At 40.5% G+C, this 23,567-nt stretch overlaps 1 protein-coding gene across 1 annotated transcript; it reads left to right on the top strand.

Moving 5' to 3' along the window:
• Nucleotides 1-4,023: 4,023 nt before the first annotated feature.
• On the top strand, nt 4,024-19,953 carry LOC103766668 (S-adenosylmethionine synthase). The gene is made up of 9 exons (XM_008933724.3): nt 4,024-4,104; nt 7,095-7,172; nt 8,762-8,884; nt 9,776-9,888; nt 10,516-10,659; nt 11,811-12,029; nt 13,449-13,631; nt 15,161-15,294; nt 18,369-19,953. The coding sequence occupies exons 1-9, from the start codon at nt 4,032-4,034 to the stop codon at nt 18,469-18,471; spliced, it is 1,170 nt and encodes a 389-aa protein (XP_008931972.1). The 5' UTR covers nt 4,024-4,031; the 3' UTR covers nt 18,472-19,953.
• Nucleotides 19,954-23,567: the final 3,614 nt, after the last annotated feature.

Here is a 23,567-nt window from a genome sequence, read left to right as displayed (position 1 = left end):
AAGACCTTCCAGTTGATCTCTCCGTTTTCCATTGCAGCATCCTGAATCCGGTGACACTGATGGTGTTTTCCACGCTCGGCCAAGGAAACATCAACGGAAGAGGCAAAGGAACATTGGTTCTCTCTTGGAGAACCAATTGATATTCCTCAAACAAGTTTCATTTTTAGAAAGGGAAGAGCATTGCCCGCAGGTCGAGGGAGGTGATCCTGCAGCTCCACTCAGCCCTGGTGAGGCACATCTGGACAAGAGGGACATGGAGCTCCTGGAGTGGGTCCAGCGGAGGGCTGTGAAGGTGATGAGGGGACTGGAGCATCTCTCTTACAGGGAAAGGCTGAGGGAGCTGGACCTGTTCAGCCTCGAGAAGACATGGCTGAGAGGGGCCTCATCAATGTATGTAAGTGTCTAAAGGGGGGGGGACATGCCAAGAGGATGGATACAGGCTCTTCTCGGTGGTGCTGAGCAATAGCACCAGAGGCAACAGTCAGAAACTGGAACACAGGAAATTTCCACACTATTTGTGCACCTGGGATCTCAGGGAACATAACCAGACTTATAGTGCCTAGTTGGTTATAATCAGAAATGAAACCTAGTGGCACCCAGCCCTCTGATCTCCCAAGACCAGAGAGTTTATTTTCTGCCATATTTCTATACTTTTAATGCAGGACTCAAGAAAATATTGACTGTTCTTTGTAATTTTTTTTTTCCTTTTACTTTCAGTCTTTTGGAGTACACGTGTACCGTACTGGGGAATATATGCTGAGTGAGAATATTGTATAAGACACAACCACAGAATAGGTAAAGTTGGAAGGGACCACCAGAGGTCATCTGGTCCAACTCTGCTCAAACAGGGTCCCTTACAGCTCGTTACTCAGGACTGTGTCCATAGGGCTTATCTCCAGAGCAGAAGATTCCATGATCTCTCTGGACAACCTGTTCCAGTGCTCAGTAACCTCAGTAAATGAGGTCTTCCTCATATTCAGGTGGGACTTCCTGTGCATCAGTTTCTGCCCATTGCCTCTCATCCTATTGCTCAGCACCACTGAGAAGAGTCTGGATCCAACGTCTTGGCACCCACCCCCTTTAGAAACTTATATACATTATATACATTCTATACATTATATATATACTTATATACCTCTTATATACTAAGAGCTTCCCTCTTAGTTGTCTCCTTTCCAGGCTGAGCAGGCCTGGTTCCCCCAGCCTTTCCTCAAAAAAGAGATGCTCCAGTCCTCTCATCATCTTTCTTGCCCTCTGCTAGACCAGTTCCAGGAGCGTCCTGTCTCTTGTACTGAGGAGCCCAGAACTGGACACAGCACTCCAGATGTGGCCTTACCAGGGCACAGCAGAGAGGGAAAATCAGCACACTCGACCTGCTGGCCATGCTCTTCCTAATGCACCCCAGGATCCCACTGGGGCCACACAGGCACACTGCTGGCTCATGGACAGCTTGTTGTCTGCCAGGACCCCCAGGTCCTTCTCCACAGAGCTGCTTTCCAGCAGGTCAGCCCCCAACCTTTACTTGTGCCTGGGGTGATCCCTCCCCAGGTGCAGGACTCTCGCCTTTGTTTAACTTCAGACATTTCTGCTCTGATGATCCCTCCAGCCTATCGAGGTCCTTTGGAAAGGCTACATGATACCTCTTGGGTATTGGCAACTCCTCCCAGCTTTGTGTCATCACTGAACTTGCTGAGGAGGCATCTGCCCCTTTATCCAAGTCACTGATGAACAAATTAAACAGTACTGGGCCCAGTATTGAACCTTGGGGAGCATCACTAGTAACAGGCCTCCAACTACACCCTGTGCCACTGATCATGGTCCTCTGGGATCTGCTGTTCATCCACTTCTTGATTAATTTCACTGTCCACTTGTCCATCTTGCAATTCCTGAGCTTACTTATCAGGATATTGTTAGAGAAATTGTTGAAAGCCTTGCTGAAGTCAAGGTAGACAATATCCGCTGCTGTCCCTTCATCCATTCAGGTGGTTGTCCTATTGTGGAGGGCTATCAGGTTGGTTAAGCATGATTTCCTTTTAGTCAGTCAGTGCTGACTACTTCTACTTGTCATCCATGTGGATAGAAATGGCCTTCAGAATGAGCTGTTCCATCACCTTACCAGGTGTAACAGTGTAAAGCACAAGTGTTTTAGAATGTATTGTAATAAGGATTAAAGATTGGGTAGACTGAAATTATTCGTGTGAATGTTTTTCACTGCTTTGTATGAAGTGTTTTATGGAACATGTAACTTGAGTTTGAAGTGCATTTATTACACAGAATTTAAATTCTTCCAGGCACACAAATCTCTGTATGACTAGTTTAGATTTTTATTGTATCGTAATAAATTCTGACATGAAAGAAAGGCAACGAAATAGATGAGTTAATGGATTTCATAGGGCATTTCTGATAATCTTTAACTGTGGTTTAAAGTCTTGTCTTTATTGCTCTCCTCCACAAACACTTAAGCAACCATTGTCCTCTGGAGAACCAGTGTTTTTTTGCTGTTATGTACAGAAAACTTTTGTTCCTAGGATTTAAAACAAAACAAAACAAAAAGACAAAACCAAAAGGGGTGCAGATGGTCTCTTTCCTTCAACTAAGTCACCTCTTCATGTATCCCTTTCCAGAGGGCTGGTTTTCTCTGAGAGTGACAAACCTCTTTCAGCATACTAGCTACCACCTGAGTTACCATAGTTAGGATGTGCCTTCTCCAGGCATTGCAGCTGAGATACAATTTTGCTTTATTTTTTTTGAGGGTTGGCTTTGTCTCACTTGTTTAAGTGCCTTGCCTTCATTACTGCTTTTATTACTTCATATACCTCACTACTGGGAAGTGTCTTGAAATGCAGGCATGCTGCTTCCTAGCACTGAAGACTTCTTTGCAGAATGAACACACGTCTCTTGTGAGATGTTTGCTGGTGGTCCAGTAAGGAATGTGGTTTGCTTGTGATGGCCAGTTGTAAAGCCTTCTGTTGTCACTGAAGTTTGACCTGCATCTCAGTACCACTCTTGCTGATGTTTAACATGCCTAGGTTACGGAGCAACATTTTCAGAAATGACATCTGATTTGGAGAAGCTGAGCTCAACAAAATGTATTGTAGCAGCGTAGAGCTGCTCAGCAGCACAAGGGTTTTTAAGACTAGACACACCCGTTGTGTCTAGGCAGCCTTTTGATACTGTGCTGCACTCAGGTGCTCAGGTGTGTTGTTGCACTATATTGCATATGTATATGTATGAAATAAGCCAAAGGGAAATAGTGCTTCCAAATGGGCAGCAATTCCTTGCTTAGTTTGGATACTTGAGTCTAGCTGTTCCCTACTAGTGTCTCTCCATCAAGGCAAAAGGTAGGAGAAAAGGGATTTGTAAAATGAATTGTGAGAGCCTGAGCACTAACAAATTTAAGATTCATTGAGCTAGGGCATAGCTTTTAGTCTCAGAATTCAAGGTAGCTTATAATGAACCCACTGTCTTCACCCCTGTTTCTACAGAGCATGCTGTTTTGTTGCTCTACACTCTTGACTTAGCCTCTGACATAGACAGTATTGTGGAAGAAGAGCACAGTTCTTACCACCTGGAACCGTTATGAACATTTGTTCTCAGTTAAAGAGAGATACATTTCTGCACAGTTCACTACTGCAGATGAGTACGAACTATGGATACTGTGCCTAGTTGAAAACATCATTTGTCCCTACAAATGCAGATAACATCTCAGTGCTGAGATAACATCTCATCTTGAAGTGCTTTTTAGTTAGCAATTAAGAATGGAGGCTAGAGGAAGTGTGCAAAAGTAGGAGGTTAACCACACATGAGAGTCTTATGAAAGAAGTTTCTGTAGCAGTGCATAAAAAGCGGTAAAAGCCACACAGATCTGTCTTAACCTGTTGAACTTCCAAGGAGCAAACAGGGAGGAGCAATTATGTCAGCTGTTTGCACAGGCACATTAACCTTTCCACTTCACCTTCTGCTTGTGCTTGTTCTGTAGTCCAGTTGCTTCGGGTCTTTCTCATTTGCAAGCTTGCGAAAGATACGAAGACATGTCAATTCACACTGCAAAAAAAGAAAAACGATTTCTTTTTACCTCAGAATCTGTGGCTGAAGGACATTCTGGTAAGTAAAAATTCTGATTATATCTTTGTTTTTATTAATACTTCTCAGTGAAGAATGCTATCTGATGAAAGTTCAGTCATATCTCTTGCAATGGAGAAACTGATGGAAAAACCCAATTGATTATTTTTAATAGATTTCAGATTAGTGTCTTTGTTTACTTGACTAGAATGTGTCCTATTTGTTTAATATGCAATATAATCTGGTATAGATAATTTAAAAAATTTGCTTTAGAAAGCATGGATTGGTCCTGTACAGGTAGACTTGCAGCAGCCATGTATAGTGGAATTACAATTTTACTTTTTATTCTGTAATGAAAAAAATAATACTTTATGCACATGTATATTATAGGTGGTCATTGAACTCCCAATCTCTGAAATGTCTGAAGTAATAAGCATTAATTTTCATCAGAGCTCTATTCCAGTGACTGCTATAATACTGCATGTGTCTATGTGTCACATTGCTCTCTCCAACACAAGTTTGCATATGGTGTAGGATGTACAGAACCATTGAATTTTCCAGGTCTGGAAGTGCAGACAATGCTTCAGCTCTAATTACTGTTCACTAAAATCAGCTAATTTTCATACAGCTTTGTTTAAACCAACACCAATCTAGAATCCATGTTAACTGAGGGACTGGAGGAAGTTTGGACCTCCAAGAGGCACAGTAGTGAGTCAAATTTACAGTAAGGGTACTAACATTTCCTTATATGTCAGTACCTTCATATGGAGCATTTTAGTGTTTAAACTAAAAAAAGCATTACTTCTTACTTTTTCCATAGTAGAAGGAAAGACAAAAAAAAAAAATAGTGAGAAAAACAGCGTGGTGTCAAACATGGAACATTTGCAGACAAGTTTTTCTTGTGTATCCATATTCTCAGGACTCTTACTCATTAGGTGGGAATGGTACAGCATGAAACCAGTTATACCAGCCTGTCTGCCCGACTCCTACTGAACAGTCCAACTGCAAGACCACTGCAGCATGTGGCACCTATATCTTGAACCACCACAACCACTTGTTTGCTTTAGAACAGTGCACTGGCTGTTGTAACTGTGTACACAGCTGAAGGCAGTAAAACTTAACAGTTGCTGCTTGAGCATTGGACCCTTCGGTGTGGATCAATTTCACAGTCTTCAGAACTCAGTTTGTCTCAGGGTATCAAACTAGCCAGGTGATAAACTTTGGAACCAGGATTTGTAATCTTTGAGTGAATGTGCTTGCAAGAAATTTCAGGAAGATAATGTTTAAGCTGCGAAATAATGCAGCTTTACAGCTATCAAGTTGGTGTGGTTTTTGTTCCTTTGTTCTGTTTTGCTTTTTCTTCAAGCCTCTAAATTGTTGGACTGACTTTGCAAATGATCAAGAAGTGCACAGTGAAATGTGTACTTTCAGCTTGTTTGGGGAAAATGCTAGAAACAGAGCATAAAAGATACAGAAGTTGCTGATTCAGATTGTGAAAATTATGCCAGTGAAGAAGCAACCTCTACCCTTCCATAAAAAATCTCATGCTGATATTGAAGTCACTGTAGCCTGTATAAATAGAAGGGGCACATGTATTTTTAGCATTCATGCTTTGCTTTTGGGTTTAGTTTGCATTTGAGTGTGGTGATATTGATAGCACAATGGTTTATCTATTCAAAGCTACAGGCTAGCACATCTCCCTTTTCCTTGCTTTTAGATTGTACTGTAAGATATTACCCTATGGTTCACACAAAATTCAGTTTGCACTTAAACTTTGCATTGAATTACAGTCCTTTTGTGGTACAGAGTAACTCTAGTCTTGCCTTATAATTTCATTCTGATGTTTGCTTCCAAACTAGATTGTCTGCAAAAGTAAATAAGTAGTTTAAAGTGGTGTGGACATTCAGTTATGATTCTACATTAATTTTCTCTGTGGGCCCTTGAGAAAAGTTATTTTCGATTGGCAATTACATGTATAATTACACAGACTATTACAAACTATACAGGCACCTGACTTACTGATACAGACAGTGTTGTAGATCCAGCTGTTATCTATGTGGCTGAACATATTTTGGATAAATTTTTTCTGTAATGATGGTGGGTGAAAATTAATTCTTATTCCTCATGTTAGTTCTGCAGATATGCAACCTTTCAAACACGTACTTTGGAAGTAATAACATGGATTGCTTTTACCTGGTTCCGCTTACATTAACGAGATGTAATCAATTTGTCCACAAATTTGTTCATTAACTTTTAACGAGCCAAATGTGTTTGGCATACTGAGGTCTTATTTGGACAACGGGTCACAGGTGCTGAAGACAGAATAGGTAAAACTTTTTTTCTGCAGTGCTTTTTTCCTAAAACAGGAAGACCAGCTCTCAGAAATAACTGTGAAAATTTGTGAGGGGCCAGTATTTGTCCCCGAGAGAAAATTTGCAGAAGCTTTTCTAAACTTGAATGAGCCAGATAGCAGTGCATATTTGCAGGAGTGGACTTCAGTACCCTTTGTAGGGAGGGCAATGTCTCTTGTCATCTGAAAGCGTTTGCATGTGAGATTTCAGAGGTCCACACTGCAGGTACAGAAGGGACAAACAGTACTGGAAATGCAAATCTCAGTTATAAGATGTAGGTTAAAACAAGTAATTCATACAGAAAATACAATACAAAGTTTAAAATAAAAGAGGAGAAGAGTGCAAAACTGCTACAGAAAGGTCCTAGCTTAAACACTTCCGAAACTACTACATCTTCTATTCTCCTGAAATTATTATTTCAGGATGCCTTTGCAAGCCTTTTTCATTGTCCCCTCACTGGGAGGCTGCTGGCCTGTGCAGATGACAGTAAAATGTCAGATAGAAGTGACTTGAGGAGAGAAGTGAAAACATACCTTTCAGAATATAAGTTGGTAAAATTGCTTCTTGGCAGATGCCCTATAAAAAGAAGTTTCTTGCCCTCTGGGAATTAAATTTTATGAAGAAATCAATTTTTTTAATTACAAAAATAAATGCGATGTCTATCTTATTTTTATCTTCTAGATAAGATATGTGATCAGATAAGTGATGCTGTCGTAGATGCTCATCTCAGTATTGATCCAGATGCCAAGGTTGCCTGTGGTAAGTACAATCCAGACAGAAAAACAGATTAATGAAGTACAACAAGTAGTCAATGTTGATATAGTATCCTTTGATCCAAAATTCTTCCAATAGCTGGCTGTCAGTCAAGATTTCCACAGTCAGTCAAGAGGCCAGCTTTGGCTCACTTATTCAGAGGAGAAGAGGAGGCAGAAAAAACACTGCAAAAAATGAACAGAAATACACGTAGCTCAGTGCAAATTAAAAGTGATGACATATAAGAAGTAGAGCAGGAGAAGCCATTGGTATCAGAGAAAACTGTGGCTGTTGAAGATGATAATAAAGAGGAAACTAAGAAAATTAGGGAAAAAAAGAACTGAGGAAAGATATATGTCAAGGTGCATGTCTTTATAGGGCGAATACGGCGGTGCCTGTTGTTCACAGAAGGATAAGTTCATTTGAATGTGATTCTGATCAAAGTGGCTTGCTTTTTTTGTGGGACTTTCCATTAGGACTATGCTGTATTCTGCATGTATTAGCCGTATCACCCACAGAGGCTATGAACATATTATCCAATTGGAATAAGCTGGGTTGCCACAGTGGAATACGCACAGAAAGGGAACGTGTCTAAAGAGCTTTCCAAATACCATAATTTTATTTTTAGAACGAGCCATCAAGGTCGTAGTTACAGCACAGAGGACTAGCTGCATCCCATAAACACAGTGATCTAATCTGACACTTCATCTGAAAAATTTTATGTGAACCTTGATGCATAGATGTGAGCAGCGAGGAGATGTGGAGGGAGGGGTTAGCATAAGTGTTAGACTTGATGAAGGGTGTATTTCAATATTGCAGGCAGTTATGGTTCCAAAACTGCTGAAAAGCTGAAGATGATAACATAGGAATGCTGCAAAAATAACAACGAAAAATGTGATAAGAGATGTGAGAAACACCATCAGTTTGTCTTACCAAGACAGAAGACTGAGATGTGACATAATTACATAGATAGTAGGTCATATTGTTGTAGTAAATTTTTTTGTGATTGTTTGCTATGTGTTTTTACATAAAATGGAAAAGTTTGGAAACCAAGTGGACTCTTGAAAGAAACAAAGAAATAAAATATGAAGTGATTCTGCACAAAATTTGCCATGAAATTGCATTGCTTCTTGCTGCAGGATCTTGTAGAAGCTAAAAGTTTTTGTGGTTGCCAAGGGCAACTGGAGGAATTACAGTAACAAAAATATATCAAAGACTGGTAAAACCATCTGTTAATAAATTATGTCCCTTTAGCTTCAGGAAAATTCTGACCTGAAACTGTTGAAGACCAGGCAATTACTTGGAGAAACAGCCCTATATACTTGATCTATTCTTATAAATATTTTCTGCTGGCCTTTGTGGAGATAGGATAATTGGGTACAGGAGATCCCCACCCCATGCAGGCATTTAAATGTTCATATCAGATGAAGAGAAGAATGATTGCACACAGACCTTTAGGTATAAGGTGTAAGGCTAAGGCTTTACGCTGAGTTTCCCTTATGATTAGTCCTTTGCTTGTAGAACCATCTTCAGGATCTCTCTGTGTAACTGTAGAATAGTAGCAGTAAAATTCTGATGTTTCATATTTTCTCCAGAGTGTGTAGCAAAAACTGGAATGATTTTGCTCTGTGGAGAGATCACATCCCGAGCTATAGTAGATTACCAACAAATTGTGAGAGAGACCCTTAAGAGGATAGGATATGATGACTCTTCCAAAGGTGAGTGAGATCCTACATGTGTTCATTCTTAAGTCTGTTCTCCGTGTGGCCAGAGTCATGTTTTTAATGTTCTTCTGGAGAAAGAAGTGAAATGCATATCCAGGCCTAGGAGAAAACTCACAGATGTTGTTTATGTGTAATTTTCAGTGTGTAGTATTGAAGGAGCTATTTTAAGGTGGCATACTTATAAAAGACTTATCTTGAAAGAGCCAGGTGTCTCTTGCTTCTCTGATGCAGAAGAACTAGGTTTTGCACCTATGTCAGAAGGTGGGTGCATCTGTAGGTTTGTGCTATGAAAGCTTTAACACTGATATTACTTGTCCTTGGGGTGCATAAGCCTGTGACACTTGAAGTTCACACAAATGGGAAGTTTTTATGTATTCTTAACATAGATCCCAAAGTAGTTTCCTTTCAGCAGTTGAAACACGTTACTATTTCCCTTCAGTCTTCCCTTTTCATGCATGATATATACATTTTTTCTCTAATTCTATTGAACCCTAGAACACACTACAAGAAAAACTGAATATTAGTTTCTGGCAACATTTTCCACACTACTCTTCCAGATTTAATAGCAAATAGTTTGAACCCAAATAATAATAAAAAATGTAACAAGCTTGGGTGGGGCAGCTTGTAGGATTACACTTATGCTGTCAATTTCAAGAATTTAAGTTTGACCTAATAGAACTAATTTTCCCATATCGTGGAACTGTTATATAAATGTGCTCATTGTCTGCTTCTGTTGGCAATAAAAAAAATGTAGTATAGGAAGTTTACGTGTTCAGAGTTTTGAAAGTTTTAGCCAAGATAACTAGATAATCCTTAAAAACTTCTCCAGCAATTTGTGAACTCTTGGGAATATGTGACCTAACTTCCCAAAACTCCCCTCACCAGGACTGGACTATAAGACTTGCACAGTTTTAGTGGCCTTGGAACAGCAGTGTAAAGAGATCAAGGATGCTATCTCCCATGGCAAGTGTGATGACGACATTGGAGCAGGGGATCAGGTAATTCCAGACATTTACTCAAATCTAGTAAATGTGCAAGCAATTGCAATTACATTGGACCAGAGACTTTCCTTAAAAACTATTGTGCAAACTGTAAGAACTAGAACTCTTTTAAATCACCAGAAGTGCAAAAAAAGTATCACAGCCTTCACTAGTTTCAAGGAAAGTGGCTTTCCCTGTATCAAGTGGCCTTAACGGGATAGAGCTACAATTTCATTTTTGTCAGTTGGTTAGCTTCTGGTCTTTCAAGTCCTTGGTTAGCCTAGTTTTACTTCTTAGGCAACAACTGCTGTGAGATTTCAGTTGTCATGTGCGGGGAGAAAACTAAGCAGTCTTAATGAGCTTTATGTTTATGAAGACTTTGAAGAGGGATCTTATGGATTTTTAAGGCAGAACCATTCTTGGGAACCAGCCCCTGCTGTGGTTCTGATTCTTGCACATAAATGTTATTTCAGGTTGGTTATGTGTCAAAGGGTGTCAACTCTGCATGTTGCTGCTGTCTCTTGCTAAGCTTGGGTGATTTTAAAGTACTATGTGGCAAAGACAAGTGCAGAAATGGAAAGCGAATATGGAAATGAGCAGCTTATTTTCCCATTTTTCAATGCAGTTCCCTGTTTTTTGATGCAGGGTTTGATGTTTGGCTATGCCACTGATGAAACTGAGGAATGTATGCCCTTAACAATCCTCCTGGCACACAAACTAACTGCAACTATAAGGGCTCTGGAACGGAATGGAACATGGCCTTGGGTTAGACCAGATGGGAAAACACAGGTTTGTAACATTGATGCATGAACTGTAAAGGTGAGAGACAATAGCAATTATTTACCCCATGTGCTACTATATCAGATTTCATGTTTGTCAAAAATGGTGCTGTCATTATTGTGATCCAAGGAGGTGTGAGTTTGATAAGGTAGCACATATGGTTTGTTTAAACTGTTCTATCAGTGTCTTAGCAGGTCTCCTCAAAACAATACTTGTATTTTCCTTCTTTTCCCCCTGGAAATTAAGAATATCAGCAAACTACCAGTGATCAGCTGGATTTTTTTTTCCTGAGTAAATATAACCACTGACAGCTGTGTTGCAGAGCTGAGTGGATGAGTCACTGAGCCTATTGTAAGTGTAACTACTTTGGATGTCTCAAAGACTGTAAGTTCTGTCTTCCAGGCTGTAAAATCTGCAGGAAAGGAAAGGAAAGGAAGGACATGCATGTGGCATTTCTAAGACAGCAAGATGTTTTAGTCTTAAGTTCTGGTATTTAGTGTGGAATTGCATTGGGTTATACTGCTGCTGTTGTTGCAGTACAACATGGATTTAATCCCTACATCTTGACAGGACTATGTGAACATGTGAATAAGCTGATTTCTCTAAGATGTACCTATTCAAGCATGTCTGAAGGATGGGAAAGTAGAGAGACCACTCTAGTCTGTAAGAAAACAGATACTAAGGATGAAGCAATGCCAGTTAATATTTGCATGTACATAGAAGCCATGTACAATGGTTGGGAGCAAAGGATACAGCCTATAATCTGATCTACAGTTGTTCGTTTTAGCAGGGTTCTCCAAAATTTATTTAGGCTTTACTTTGGTAGTCTACTATCTGAAATTAGGTTAGCATACCAAACCATGAATGATTTTAGCATCAACTGCTAAAATCGTAGGATTTTGTAACTTCCTTGTTGTTTTGCTTTTCTGTGGCGATATGTGATGTCCTTTATTAGCTCTTCTGGTAGTAGTACTTCAGTATTTTCTGTATTTCTTTTTCTTTACAATGACTTTAAGCACTGACAGCAATCCATCATTTTTCATCCCAATTCTCTTCTTCTGTTAATTTTTGGCTGCAGAAAATAGCTGAGGTTCATTTGCAGCTTTCAGACTGGTTCTTTTGGCCCTGAGTGTTCACTGTCTTTTTTTTTTTCTCACCAGGTTACAATGGAATACAAGGAGTGTAATGGCATACTGGAGCCCATCCGAGTGCACACACTGGTGATTTCAGTAAATCATGCCCCAGACATAACACTGCAACAAATACAGAAGGAGCTAATGGAGAAAGTTGTTAAAAAAGTCATTCCAGAGAAGTATCTTGATGAGGACACCATTTATCATCTCCTTCCAAGTGAAAAGTTTATAGAAGGTGGTCCTAAGGTACTTTGAAAAATGATAGCCTATACAGACTTGGATTCTACTTTGCCACATGCTTGTGAATGTTCTCTTAAACAATAGTACAGTGAACTAGCATACCTTTAATCAAGAAAATCTATACATTTTTAAGGAAGCTTCAGTCATCCCTACTGGAGTTTTCTTACTGGACAGCTGGTATCTAAACTGAAGCTCTACCTGCTTTGACAGCAAAATGTACAGATTCTTGGATCTCCATCTTGCTTCCAGAAAGTATTTTAAATGAGCAAAATCCAGTCCTTAAGTTACATGCTAAAATGTCTGGCTGGAACTATCTCTTCACTTTCATGATAAAAATCAAAAACAGGAATAACAATAGAAATTATTTGTAAAGTGGAACGAATTTCAAGGGAGTCCTAATGTATTAAGTCTCTCTGACTAAGTAGTCATTGGAATTTGATGCATGTTCTGCTTACCATGTGCTGGTACTAGATAAGAAGGTCATTGCTGTGAAATTGTAAAAAAATTATGTTACAGAAAACTTTACAGTTTTGTATGAAGACTTCATAAGAATTAAAACTACAAGATCTGCTTATGATGACACTGGGATGATGTAGGGATACCCCTTTCAATGAGAAAAAGATGTCAGCTTTGCTCCCACACTACTTATTTGGAGATATAAAAATAGTGGATTAGTGCAGTTTATCTTCTTTTAGGATGGAATTTCTCAGCACTCTGGAGTTCATTTATCAACACACCATTGCCAGCTTTGCTAATCTGACAGAGAGGCAGTAATTCTCTGCTGGTTGAGCAAGTTAGATCAGTTCATCAAGTTGTAGGAGGCAGAAAAATGTCTACGCAAGAGCATGGGACTCCATTGTCAGGAGCACGGGAGTGAAGGAAGAAGAGTAGTATCACTTGTGTCACCAGTGTCACTACTGAACCATTAACATGAACTGAGCTAGAGTTTCTCAGTACTCATGTTCTGACAGCATTGAGTTGCAGTTACGTGAAGCCCCTACTTCCCATTTAGTATGGGTATCTAAGTGAAGCTTGTTAACCTTTTCGGTCATATGTGATCTGCGCTTGTTGCTTTAAATTCTTGGCCTTCATCAAAGTGTTGCTGAGTGAAGACTTTGTCCAGTAACCCAGAAACACTATTTCATGATTGCTGATTTGAAGTGAGCTTTCTTTTTGTTGTGTTTACAGTTGTGCCACATTCTTAAAGGTTTTCAAAAGTGACTGTAGCCCAGACAGCTCAGTACATCTCTGAAAAGTATTCCAGTCATGTAGAGAACTCTTACATTAAACAGTTGCATGTGAATGTGAACACTGTGAATGGAGTTGTATCTGTGGCAAATACCAAACAAAGCTATACCCACTAACCTAGTATGGGACTGGATGAGCTCTTGTGTCTGTGAATATACTCAGTTGTTTGTCTTTCAGACCGATGCTGGACTGACTGGTCGGAAGATCATTGTTGATACATACGGAGGCTGGGGAGCCCATGGTGGAGGTGCATTCTCTGGGAAAGATCCCTCCAAAGTTGATCGTTCTGCAGCCTATGCAGCTCGCTGGATTGCAAAATCTCTGGTGAAAGCTGGTCTCTGTAAAAGGGTACTAATCCAGGTGAGACAAACCATGAAAGTAATACACCAAATTCTGAGACATTCCGGCCTGGGCTGCACAGCACATTGCAGTTATGGTAGCACTGTCTAGGTGTAGTTGTGCAACTTGCTGTATTAAATGATTATATTGGTTGTAACTTAATCTGTTTTAAACTGCATTTGAAATTACGTTCACAATCCTAGTACACTGCTATGGTGTGAGATTTGATTAAAAGCAAAATTCACTTGTTTTAGAGAGTTTAAAGCAAGAACAACCTTCATTAGCCTTGTATACTCAGAACAAAATGCCCTTCTTTCCTTGTGCAGGAATTTTTGTTATTACTATGTCTAAGAAGCAGAAGGAGGTGTTTTATTGACACACAGACAGTTTCACCATTAAACATGAACCCAGTGTGGCTCTTAAACAAGTGAAGTTTGCCTAGGCAGTTTGCAATACTAGTTTATGAACATACTCGTTTTCAGTAGCTGCTACATAATAACTCATTACACAACTCATTTACTAAATAAGTAAAATGTAGCAGCAATCTGGGTGATGTTTTGCTGCGGAGGTGTGTTTAAAACATTTTAAGTTCTCCGTGGACCAAAAGAAAAGCCCACTGGATGTAGTTATGATCCATAACATAAGTATCCAGACATCTCAATTAGGAACAAGGCTCCTTGCTTTAGATGTTGTGCATGTGTTTGATATCTGATAGTTTGGAGTTAGTCAGGAAAAGGCGAGACTGAGAATAAGCCAGGCACAAAGAAGTGTTGGTTAGCCAGTTGTTGATAATTATTTTTTTTTTCTGAAGGGACAGAAGATAAACTTCTGATTTCTTGGTATGCACGTTTTGAGTGTCATTTTTGAACACCTACGTCACTGTCTTTATTTTTGAGTTAGGTGGGAACGTTGTCATTCCAGTAATTTTCGGGGACCTTCTCTCAGACATGAACCTTTCTCTAGACAAGGCAAGTCTGACTTTTTTAACAGTAAATTATGGAGATGTCAGATATTAGCAAAGAAGATAAGGTGGAGGATGGGAGAGCAGAGAAGCCAATGTCCTGCGAAGTCAGGGAGGGCTGGATTAAAGATTAACAAAAGGAGAAACGAAGTGGAAACGCAAAAGTGTTTTCAGTCCATTAATAGCTGTGTGCTACGCTGAGACTTTGCCAGCCTCCACTGAGGTTGACAACTGTTTTTCCTATGGATATTGTTTACATGCTAACCAACTCTCATACTGAAAGGGCAAGATGGATAGTAGAGGGAACTGCGTGAAGAATGGCAGTACCTGAGAAGGACAGAAAGTACCCCTTTTGCTTTAAAGGAATGTCACCCACGTCTGGTATTTGACCAGGCTGAACGTTCTCTGAGGAAAACATAATTTTCTGACATAAAAGACAAATAGCAAAAGCATATCCCCTGGTTTCCTTTATGGAGACAAGATGTTTGCAAACTACCCTGACACATGTGACGAGCCTTTCCTTTCTCTTAAGCAAAAAGTAGGAAGGTCTGTGTTAACCGTATTTGGGTTGTTTCCATGTGTCCTACAGCTATCATATGCTATCGGTCTGAGTTGTCCTCTTGCGATCTCGGTGTTTCATTATGGAACATCAGACAGATCTGAAGAAGAACTGCTTGAAATTGTCCAGAAAAACTTTGATCTGCGCCTTGGAGCTATCATAAGGTTTGTGTGATGTTAGTATTTGCTGTATGGAATCATGTCTTTAATGCTCTCTTTAACAGTTTGATGTTTAACTTTCTGGCTTATAACCTCAAGAAACTCACCTTTGTCATAAATTGCTAACTGGTATAATTTCTGCTCTTCCTTCATCCGTGCTCCCAGCACAACATAACAGGGCCAATTGATAAATCTAGCCACAAAATGCACTGAATAACTAAGACCTACCTAAATTACACCAGGTATGTCTACACGCAACCCCGATAGTGAATTATGTTGCAGTTCATTAGCCAGGTGGTAGTTTGCTTGGTAAAGTAGAATTAAAGTTTAACATAAGATGTAGTTAGGCTTTCCAGTTTGCTTACAGGGTGTGTAAGGCTCCACATCGCTGCCTTGTCTGAAAGGCAGCAGAAATATTGGCTCTTTCTGAAAGCAGTACTGAGGTAAGTGTGGTCTCCGTGCCTTTGATGTTCAGCTGGCAACAACTTATGAGACAGCTGCGAGGAGATGGAAAGGCTCTGGTGCTCTCACGTCACAAGCAATCCTGTTGAAATGAGTGGGACATTACGTGCAGTAATTTGCCCTGGCACACACAGAGGGAAACTGAACACTGAGAGCCTGTCTCTGGTTGCCATGCAGTTTTGTGCAGCCTGTTTGAAGTCAACTAAAGGTAACTAAAGAGGAATCCAGGTTTCTTACATGCTCTCTAAGGATCTGGTAACTGAACTATTGTGTGAATTTAAAACCAGAACAAGAATAGCCATGAGATGAACTGTCTTGAAGACAAAATTCAGTTGTGATCAAATGTGTCATTGAGGCTACCATGCAGCCAGAGAGCACGTGCAAACCCAAACCTAATAACTATTGCCTTTTGCAGCTCACCTTTTCTGGAATACTAATGGGCCTGAAAAAACAGGTCTTTTAGTCTAGTATAATCCTTACACATAAAGAAGCATGGGAATTACTCTTTTCTTTGAGAGAAGAAAGGGCTGAAGGAGAGAAACAGATCAGCACCTGTCCTTATCATCAGTTACCCACCTGCGTTCCAGTGAGCTGTAATTTGACCTGAGCATTTTTCATTGATTTTTCTCCCATTTATGACTAACTTATATGATTCTTTATGTGAACTTCTAAGAGGCACAGTTTTCTTGCCTATTTGTAGTACAGCTTCCTAAGACCTAATGGTACAGGTTCATCTTCTCAGTCCTGATGAACTTCCTCATCTCTTGGCTGATTTTCACCAAACCTGTCCTCTTAAAAGTTTTGTGATATACACAACTAGTGGAGAGAAACTAATGGAAACACTATAGCTTTTCTCTTTTAAGGGAGCATCCACATTGTGAGTTCAAGCGAAATTGACATGGGAGTTCAACTTGAGATAGATACCAGCAAGAACTTGAGTCCATGCAGACTTTGTCATTTTGAGCAATGCAGGTTTTAAAAGTTCTGTTCTAAAATGCTGAAACATGTATGTTAGCTATCTCATTATTTGAGAAAAATGCTTTTAATGATTCACTTAAGATCATTCAAGTCTCTATATTCCAGAGCAATCTTGAGCACATTTGACTCTGAGGGAAAAAAATATCAACATGTTAGTGAATAAGAGGACTTTTTTTTCCCTTAAAAAGGAAAGACATTTCTGACAAGCTATATCAACTGATATGGTCAGCCTTTTGCATTCCTTTTCAGAGTATGGAATATATATGCTGAGGCCAGAGCTGACTTATTACTTTAATAGTCTGAGACCATGTGAGGCACTATGGCAACTTCTATTGATAGATAATGTTTTCCAAGTGTTATCAGTTCACAAATACAATCAAAACTGTTCTTTAACTTTGTCATTATGGTAGTTCATCACTAACAATATTTTGTGTGGTGATTCCCAGACGTTTACCTTGATTTGTTGGGTTAAAATATGCTGCATTTTAAAAATACATACAGTCCTGGAAGTGGTGAAGGCAGTAGAAAAGGAAGAAAGCTGGCAAAAGCGTGAGCATCATTGAGTGAATATTTCCTTGTTAAACATCGCCTCACAATATTTAAAATCCTGGAAGTGGTGCTGGCTGTCCATTCTAGCCAACTATTCATTGACATACTTTTCATTTAGTCAGCACTCATATTTTGATGCCTTCTGGCTTAGGGTCAAGCACAAATGACTACTACAGTAGCCATTGTAGAATGTGACCATGTTGCACAAAATACTACTTGAAGCAACACATAGCTGCTCTATGTCATAAATGTCCACATAAGTGTGAGAACGTGTGATCTCTTCACCATCTGAAATGTATTGACTATCCTGTTGGTGTTTGTACTTCTTACTTTGTCATTTCTCCACTACTTTTCTCTCCAGCAGTTTACAACATGAATCGTCTATTCCAAATGTGCTTTCAAAGATAATTAAAGCAAGATAATACAATAGAAGAAAGCCCAAGCAGATGAAAATGTTTCAGGCCTTTCATGAAACAAAGAGAAACTTCCATGTAGATAGCGGTAGCCAACCATTTAGCACAGCTGCCATCCACTATACTATGCAGGCTAAAAAGCACTTCCACCTTCATTATTTATCTAGTTATAATTAACTCATCTTAAGCACCCTACTCTAAATGGTGACTTAGTGTATCTACATAAGCAGTTAAACCTCCACAGTTACCTAGTCTACTAGATCATCATCTTTGGCAGCTTCTTTTGAGGTCGTTTTCTTTCTGGCCCAGTAGCATTAGAAAATGTCCCACGTTACACTTGAAATAACAGAAAACACATTGATGCTTGCCCAGGTGTAGCTGGACTTGGTTCTGATTAAAATGCTTCTGCATTGTAACGTTTATAAAACCTAACTGCATACTTACTGCACCTCTGAGACACTGGAAGACACCTGGCTATTTCTAGTCACTTTAAAGTTGAAACCATCAGCTCACTGTCTTTCTTTCTGTAAATTTGCGTGGGGAAGGAAATGACACCAAGGTTTTACTGTCGTTCTCCTGGGGATGATACTGATTATGCTTCTGGTATTTCCAGATCATAATGTACGTTGGAGTAGAGGTAAGTGTAAGAATCACTTTTGGTTTTTTCTTTTCATTTAGGGAGCTGGATTTGAAGAGGCCAATCTATCAAAAAACAGCATGCTATGGGCACTTTGGAAGAGAAGAATTTACATGGGAAATACCCAAAAAGCTTGTGTTTTAAGCTTTTCAAAACATTTCATATTATTGACAGGGGGCTTAATAACCAGGTAAAATTTTAAGCAGTTCAAGAAAAGACTGTATGTACACTTAAATGACATTCTGTAGTTAATAGACATACTAAAAATTATTTGTATTTGATTTCTAACTTTCGTAGTGGCCTTACACTTCAAATGCATGTAGCTCTATCTAATATAGTCTTCAGCTTTGTCTTTGGTAATATGTGAACAATTTAGGCATTTGACTGTGATCAGATATAAAGTGCACAGATGGTTGTGGAAGTTGATGCCATTCCTATTCTGCCAGGGCAGCCCACTATTGCTTACCCAGTTAAATTTGTACTGAAGAGGATGAAGTTGGAGAGGTAACTTCAAGAGCTCCCCATGAGAGGAAAGCAGAAATAGCACAAACTGCCATAATTATTTGGGCCAGGTCTTCCAAGACTATAGCTTTAGTTTAAGTACTTCAGTGAATTTTAAGCAAATTAGTAAAAATACCCATTTCTTATCATTAGTCACTGTAACCTTAAAAATACCTAGCTATGAGGCAGTGTTATTTGTTTGCTTTTAACATTACATATCTGTGAAAACTGATGAACTCCTATGTTTTAATTCTTTTGTTCATTTATAGTTACTCCTTCTCAAACTTGAATTTTCCATGTCTGCATGAATTGGGATTGGCTGTATAAATTTTCAATTAAATTTAATTTGGCAACTTCTGAAATGTAAAAAAAAAATGTTGTAAAAAGCACTTAGAGGACATGACTTTCCTTTTAATTCTCTGGATGAAAACATAAATGGAGAGAGAGAGAATGCAAAATCATTCAGCTTTTCTTCAAGGACTAGAGAGAATGAAAACACTTGTATATGGAAATTAGCAATTCTGACAAGCAAATTCATCATTAAATTGGTAACTAAGACAGAATGTTGGAATGATGTAGTTACTCTTAATACCAGGGAGTTTTGATAAACAATTAAGCAATAAGGTTCCCTCACCCCTGTTAATGGAAAAGTAAAGGCTTCAGTGATAAGTCTAATCAAATGCAAGCAGTTGAATATAACATTAGTCTCAAGCAAGTTTTAAAAGGCTGCTTCCTTTCCTGCAAAGGCTGATCCATCCATTGCTCCTTGGATAGACCAGAGCTGAAGTGAGGTCACTGTACAACTGTACCTGTGTCTCACCTGGCCTGGTGCAGTTAACCCAATCTAGCACAGTAACTGCTGCAGTCCTTGTGACCTACAGATGAGGCACTTATTTTTTTCCATTAGAAAACCAAATGCAATTCTTTTGTGGGCATTTTTTAAATTTTTTTTATTTAATGACGATTTTCCTTTTTATCACAGGACCCTGGACCTTATCTTTGCCTGAAACTAATCACATTTAGTATGCATATGGTCTTGTAGGCATAAAGCATAGCATTAAACTTCATTAGAATTTGCTCAAATTGGTATTTTCCAGAAAATAGTAATGCAGCTTGCTAATTCTGAAATGTCAAAATAATAAAATATCAAAAAATGTTTTAATAAATAGTGGCACGAAGTTAAAATGGCAAGGGATTGCAGAGATCACTATACACTAAACTAATAGCAATTTCAGTAAATGGGCATATAGTGTTATTTTAACAAGTCTCAATTTCATTGTCATAAGACTTCACCCTTCCAAAGCTAAATAGAGCTTTGTTAAGAAGCTGTGATGCTTTCTTTCTCATGGAAGAAGAGCATTTTGATGAAATGTCTTTTGTTAAATTGAATGAGGAAATTATTTGTTCGATGGAGGGGTCTGTTAATCGCTGCTCACTGTCAAACAAACAGAACACAAACAAACAAGCCCCCACAAAACCCCCACGGTGCACTTCAGACAGTAAGAACACATTCCTGCAAGACTCCTTTCACCTTGCTTTCTGACTTCAGAGTTGAAGACATTTTCTTCAAGGAATTGGATAGATTACTAAGCTTTGCTTCCCCTGGTCGTTGATTGGTGTTCCAAAGTAGCCAGGAGTACCACCTGCTGAAGAAATCCCTAAATATGGATTGGAACAGGTACAGTGTACATTAAGACTCTAGAAATCCTGTCTAAAAATTTTAGTGAGTTTTCTAATGACTAGTGAATTAATTTTATTTATAGAGGGTAGCTAATTTGCCCTATGTAAAAAACCTCTTAAAAACCAGAAAAAAGACATATGCCCTGTTTGAAACCAGCAAATAGAGAAAGGATACCTCTGCTAAGTTTGTATTGTCTAGTCCAAAGCCAGACACAAAACTATTGCTCCACAAAACTAGCAAAATAATCTTTTTTTGAATGATTGGTGCGTTCTCTCATTACCATTCTGGAAAAGAATGACTTAAACTAGAACCTGAACTGTAAAAAAGGGTTCCCAAATCAGATATAAACTTTAACATGGCAGATTGCTGAAAAATTAGCTAAATTCAAATGTAGCCTCCATCCAGGGACCAATTGAAATATCTTTATTTATTTATTTATTAAACTTACTGTTTTAATATCAGATGCATAGGGTCTTATTTGAAATATGTGGTTACAAAGTCTTATAAAAATCTCCCAGTATATAGCAGGTCATAATCTGCATAGGAAAAAAAATTGTAAGAGAAGAAGAAGAACACAACAGTTTATGCATTGTGTTTTGCAACTTCATCCGCAGTAGCAGGCTGTACAGATATTCAGCTAACACAAAGAGCTGCATGAATGGAAAATTTGTACTGCACAAAATTATTTGGGTGTAACATGTGGAGGTATTAGTGACTGCTCTGAAAAAGAGTTTTTTCAAACAGCGAGTTTGCGTAGGCACTTCCCAAAGATGGTTATTCTTGCTGGATTGTGTGAGGCAGAATTAAGCCTAAATCTTTCAAAGGGGCATGGTTTCACTCAGTCCTAGAACAGGCAATTAGGAAAGAAAATGAATGGACAGAAGTGCCAACTTGGCTGTAAAAGTGCCTTTTGTGTATTTCTGACCTCAGAAGAAATGGAGGGTCTCTGCATGCAAAACGAAGATATTAAATTAAGAAAGGTCAAACTTCTGTTTGCTTTGTGTGAGGAATAGTTTTATGACTCATGCTTTCAGAGTACCTCACAAGAGCAGTTGCACTAAAAAATACAAACACTGAAGAAGTATTTAATCTTCTCTCTGAGATGTACTTTTAAAATAGATTTTCATCTGTGCTGAACCTAATGAACCCTATCTGGAGCTATGGAGATATTATTATATGTGCCATTTTTCTAGTTATATTTTGGATAAATGCAAAATAGAATGCGAATTCAGTGCTATTTAATTAATGTAATCCCCAAGAAGCTGAAAGCAATTACTGGAATGGAAATTAAAGGGCGTATCTTTACTATGCACCAATAGACAGAAGGAACTTTTCATTTATGGCACCCCAGTTTATGGCTCTGCCCTGTCTTGACCTTGTGACACAAAAGGAAATTCTTTCTTTACCACCTTCCTTTTTGGCCAGAACGGCTTGTGGTTCATTCTGAGTGAAGCTGTAGAAGGAAGAGCACTAGACGAGAGTTAAAATGGGAAGGCCGGAGCACAGCTCCACCATCGTGCTGCATTCCGGTGTGGTGGTCAGAACTGGAATGCAAACTAGTAACAGTGGAACAGGAATGCAAACTAGGCACAACCTTGTTTTCCTCTGCTTTTCAACAGGAAGTTTGCCGGCATATAAAACCTTTCCGCCTTTAACAACTTTAAAAAAAATGAAAAAAAAAAAAAAAATCCATAGGCCTCTCCCGAGAAGCGCTTGGACAATGCTCATGGGTGTGACTCCCGAGCAGGGTCCTGTGCAGGGCTCGATGATCCCTATGAGTCCCTTCCAAGTCGGCACATTCTGTGATTCCTAGGGCGAAACGCCGCGGGCAGCAGGGCGAGAGGGCGAGCTGCTCTTCCCGCGGCCACGGGGAGCGGGAGTCGGAACGGGAGCGGGAGTGGGAACGGGCTCAGGGAGCGCGCTCGGGCTCGGGCACGGCTCGGGGACGTAGAGGCGCGCTTTCGGGCTCGGGAGCGCGCTCGGCTCAGGAACCTTCAGGCGCGGCGGCGGGGCCGGCGAACATGATGTGGGCGGCGCCCGGAGCGCGTAAATGACGCACGAGCCCCGGAAGCTGCGGTAGAGCGAGCGGAAGCTGAGCAGAAGTGAAGCGAAGGAGCGGACCCGCGCAGGTACAGAGCACGGCAGGCGCAAGGAGAGTGGCTGCCCGTAGCTCGGCGGAGCCTCGCGCGCACCGCCGCCCACACCCCGTGCCCCATCCCGTCTGCGCCCTGGCCGCCGCGGGCAGTGCTCGCCGGGGGCCATTGTCGCTCCCTCCAGTCCGCCCTGGACTTCCATGGCGGGCCCTGGCTCCCTCGGGGCGGCCAAGCCGCCGACCCAGAAACGACTCCTTCGTGGGCAGCGACGGTGGAGATGGCAGAGATGAAGTCGATCAACGCGGGTCATCCGCGGAGGGAGAGCGCGGCCTGCTGCGCCGGGCCGTCGGGCTCGGACTCCGGCGCTGCGGGGCCCGGACGGGTTTCGCGCGGGCCTCCCGCTCCCCTTTCCCCCTCTTCCCCTTCCTGGACAGGGAGGGTTTCTCTCCTGGGGCGGCCCGCGCCCTGGTGGGCGCGGGCGGCGGGCCGGGACGGAGCGTTCCGGCCCCTGGGAAGGGCCGTTCCTTGCGGGGGTCCCGGGTGCCGCCCGGCGCCTGCCGCTGCCACGGGGGTGCTCCCTGAGGCCCGGCTGTGTGAGCCGTGCTGGGTGTCATTGTCCCGCTTCAGGACACGGAAGCCACGGGAGAACTGGTGTGTTGTGTGGCCGCTTCTTCGCTTGCTTTGTGGTTTTAAGTGCTTTCACCGCGTAACAGAACTCAGAGGAGTTTATAATCTACCAAGGACCTCGTGGGAATGCTGGGTTGCATTTTTTTTTTTTTTTTTTTAAATGACAACGTATACATAGTATGCCAAAGGTGCAAGTTTGCCTGTGTTGCTTCGGGTTGTTCAGAAGACTGTGAAATGCAGGAAAACATGTTTGCTTTAAACACTCGTGTCAGGAGGCTGATCGCACTGTGCACATAGACTTTGCTAGAGTACAGGAGTTGAATGCCTGGGCAGTTTTC

This window comes from Manacus vitellinus, unplaced genomic scaffold (genome assembly GCF_001715985.3).
Source record: "Manacus vitellinus isolate BGI_N305 unplaced genomic scaffold, ASM171598v3 scaffold_9_pilon, whole genome shotgun sequence".
In the NCBI taxonomy this organism is placed as follows: Eukaryota; Metazoa; Chordata; class Aves; order Passeriformes; family Pipridae; genus Manacus; species Manacus vitellinus.
The sequence above is the reverse complement of the archived record's forward strand: the minus strand, read 5'-3'. Positions and strand labels throughout refer to the sequence as shown.

Bases quoted from the DNA above. Each gene is read 5' to 3' on its own strand.
- LOC103766668 (XM_008933724.3), top strand. From the start codon at position 4,032: ATGTCAATTCACACTGCAAAAAAAGAAAAACGATTTCTTTTTACCTCA. The intron at 8,885-9,775 runs GTGAGTGAGATC...TCCCCTCACCAG, and splicing joins ATATGATGACTCTTCCAAAG to GACTGGACTATAAGACTTGC. The intron at 15,295-18,368 runs GTTTGTGTGATG...CTTTTCATTTAG, and splicing joins CGCCTTGGAGCTATCATAAG to GGAGCTGGATTTGAAGAGGC.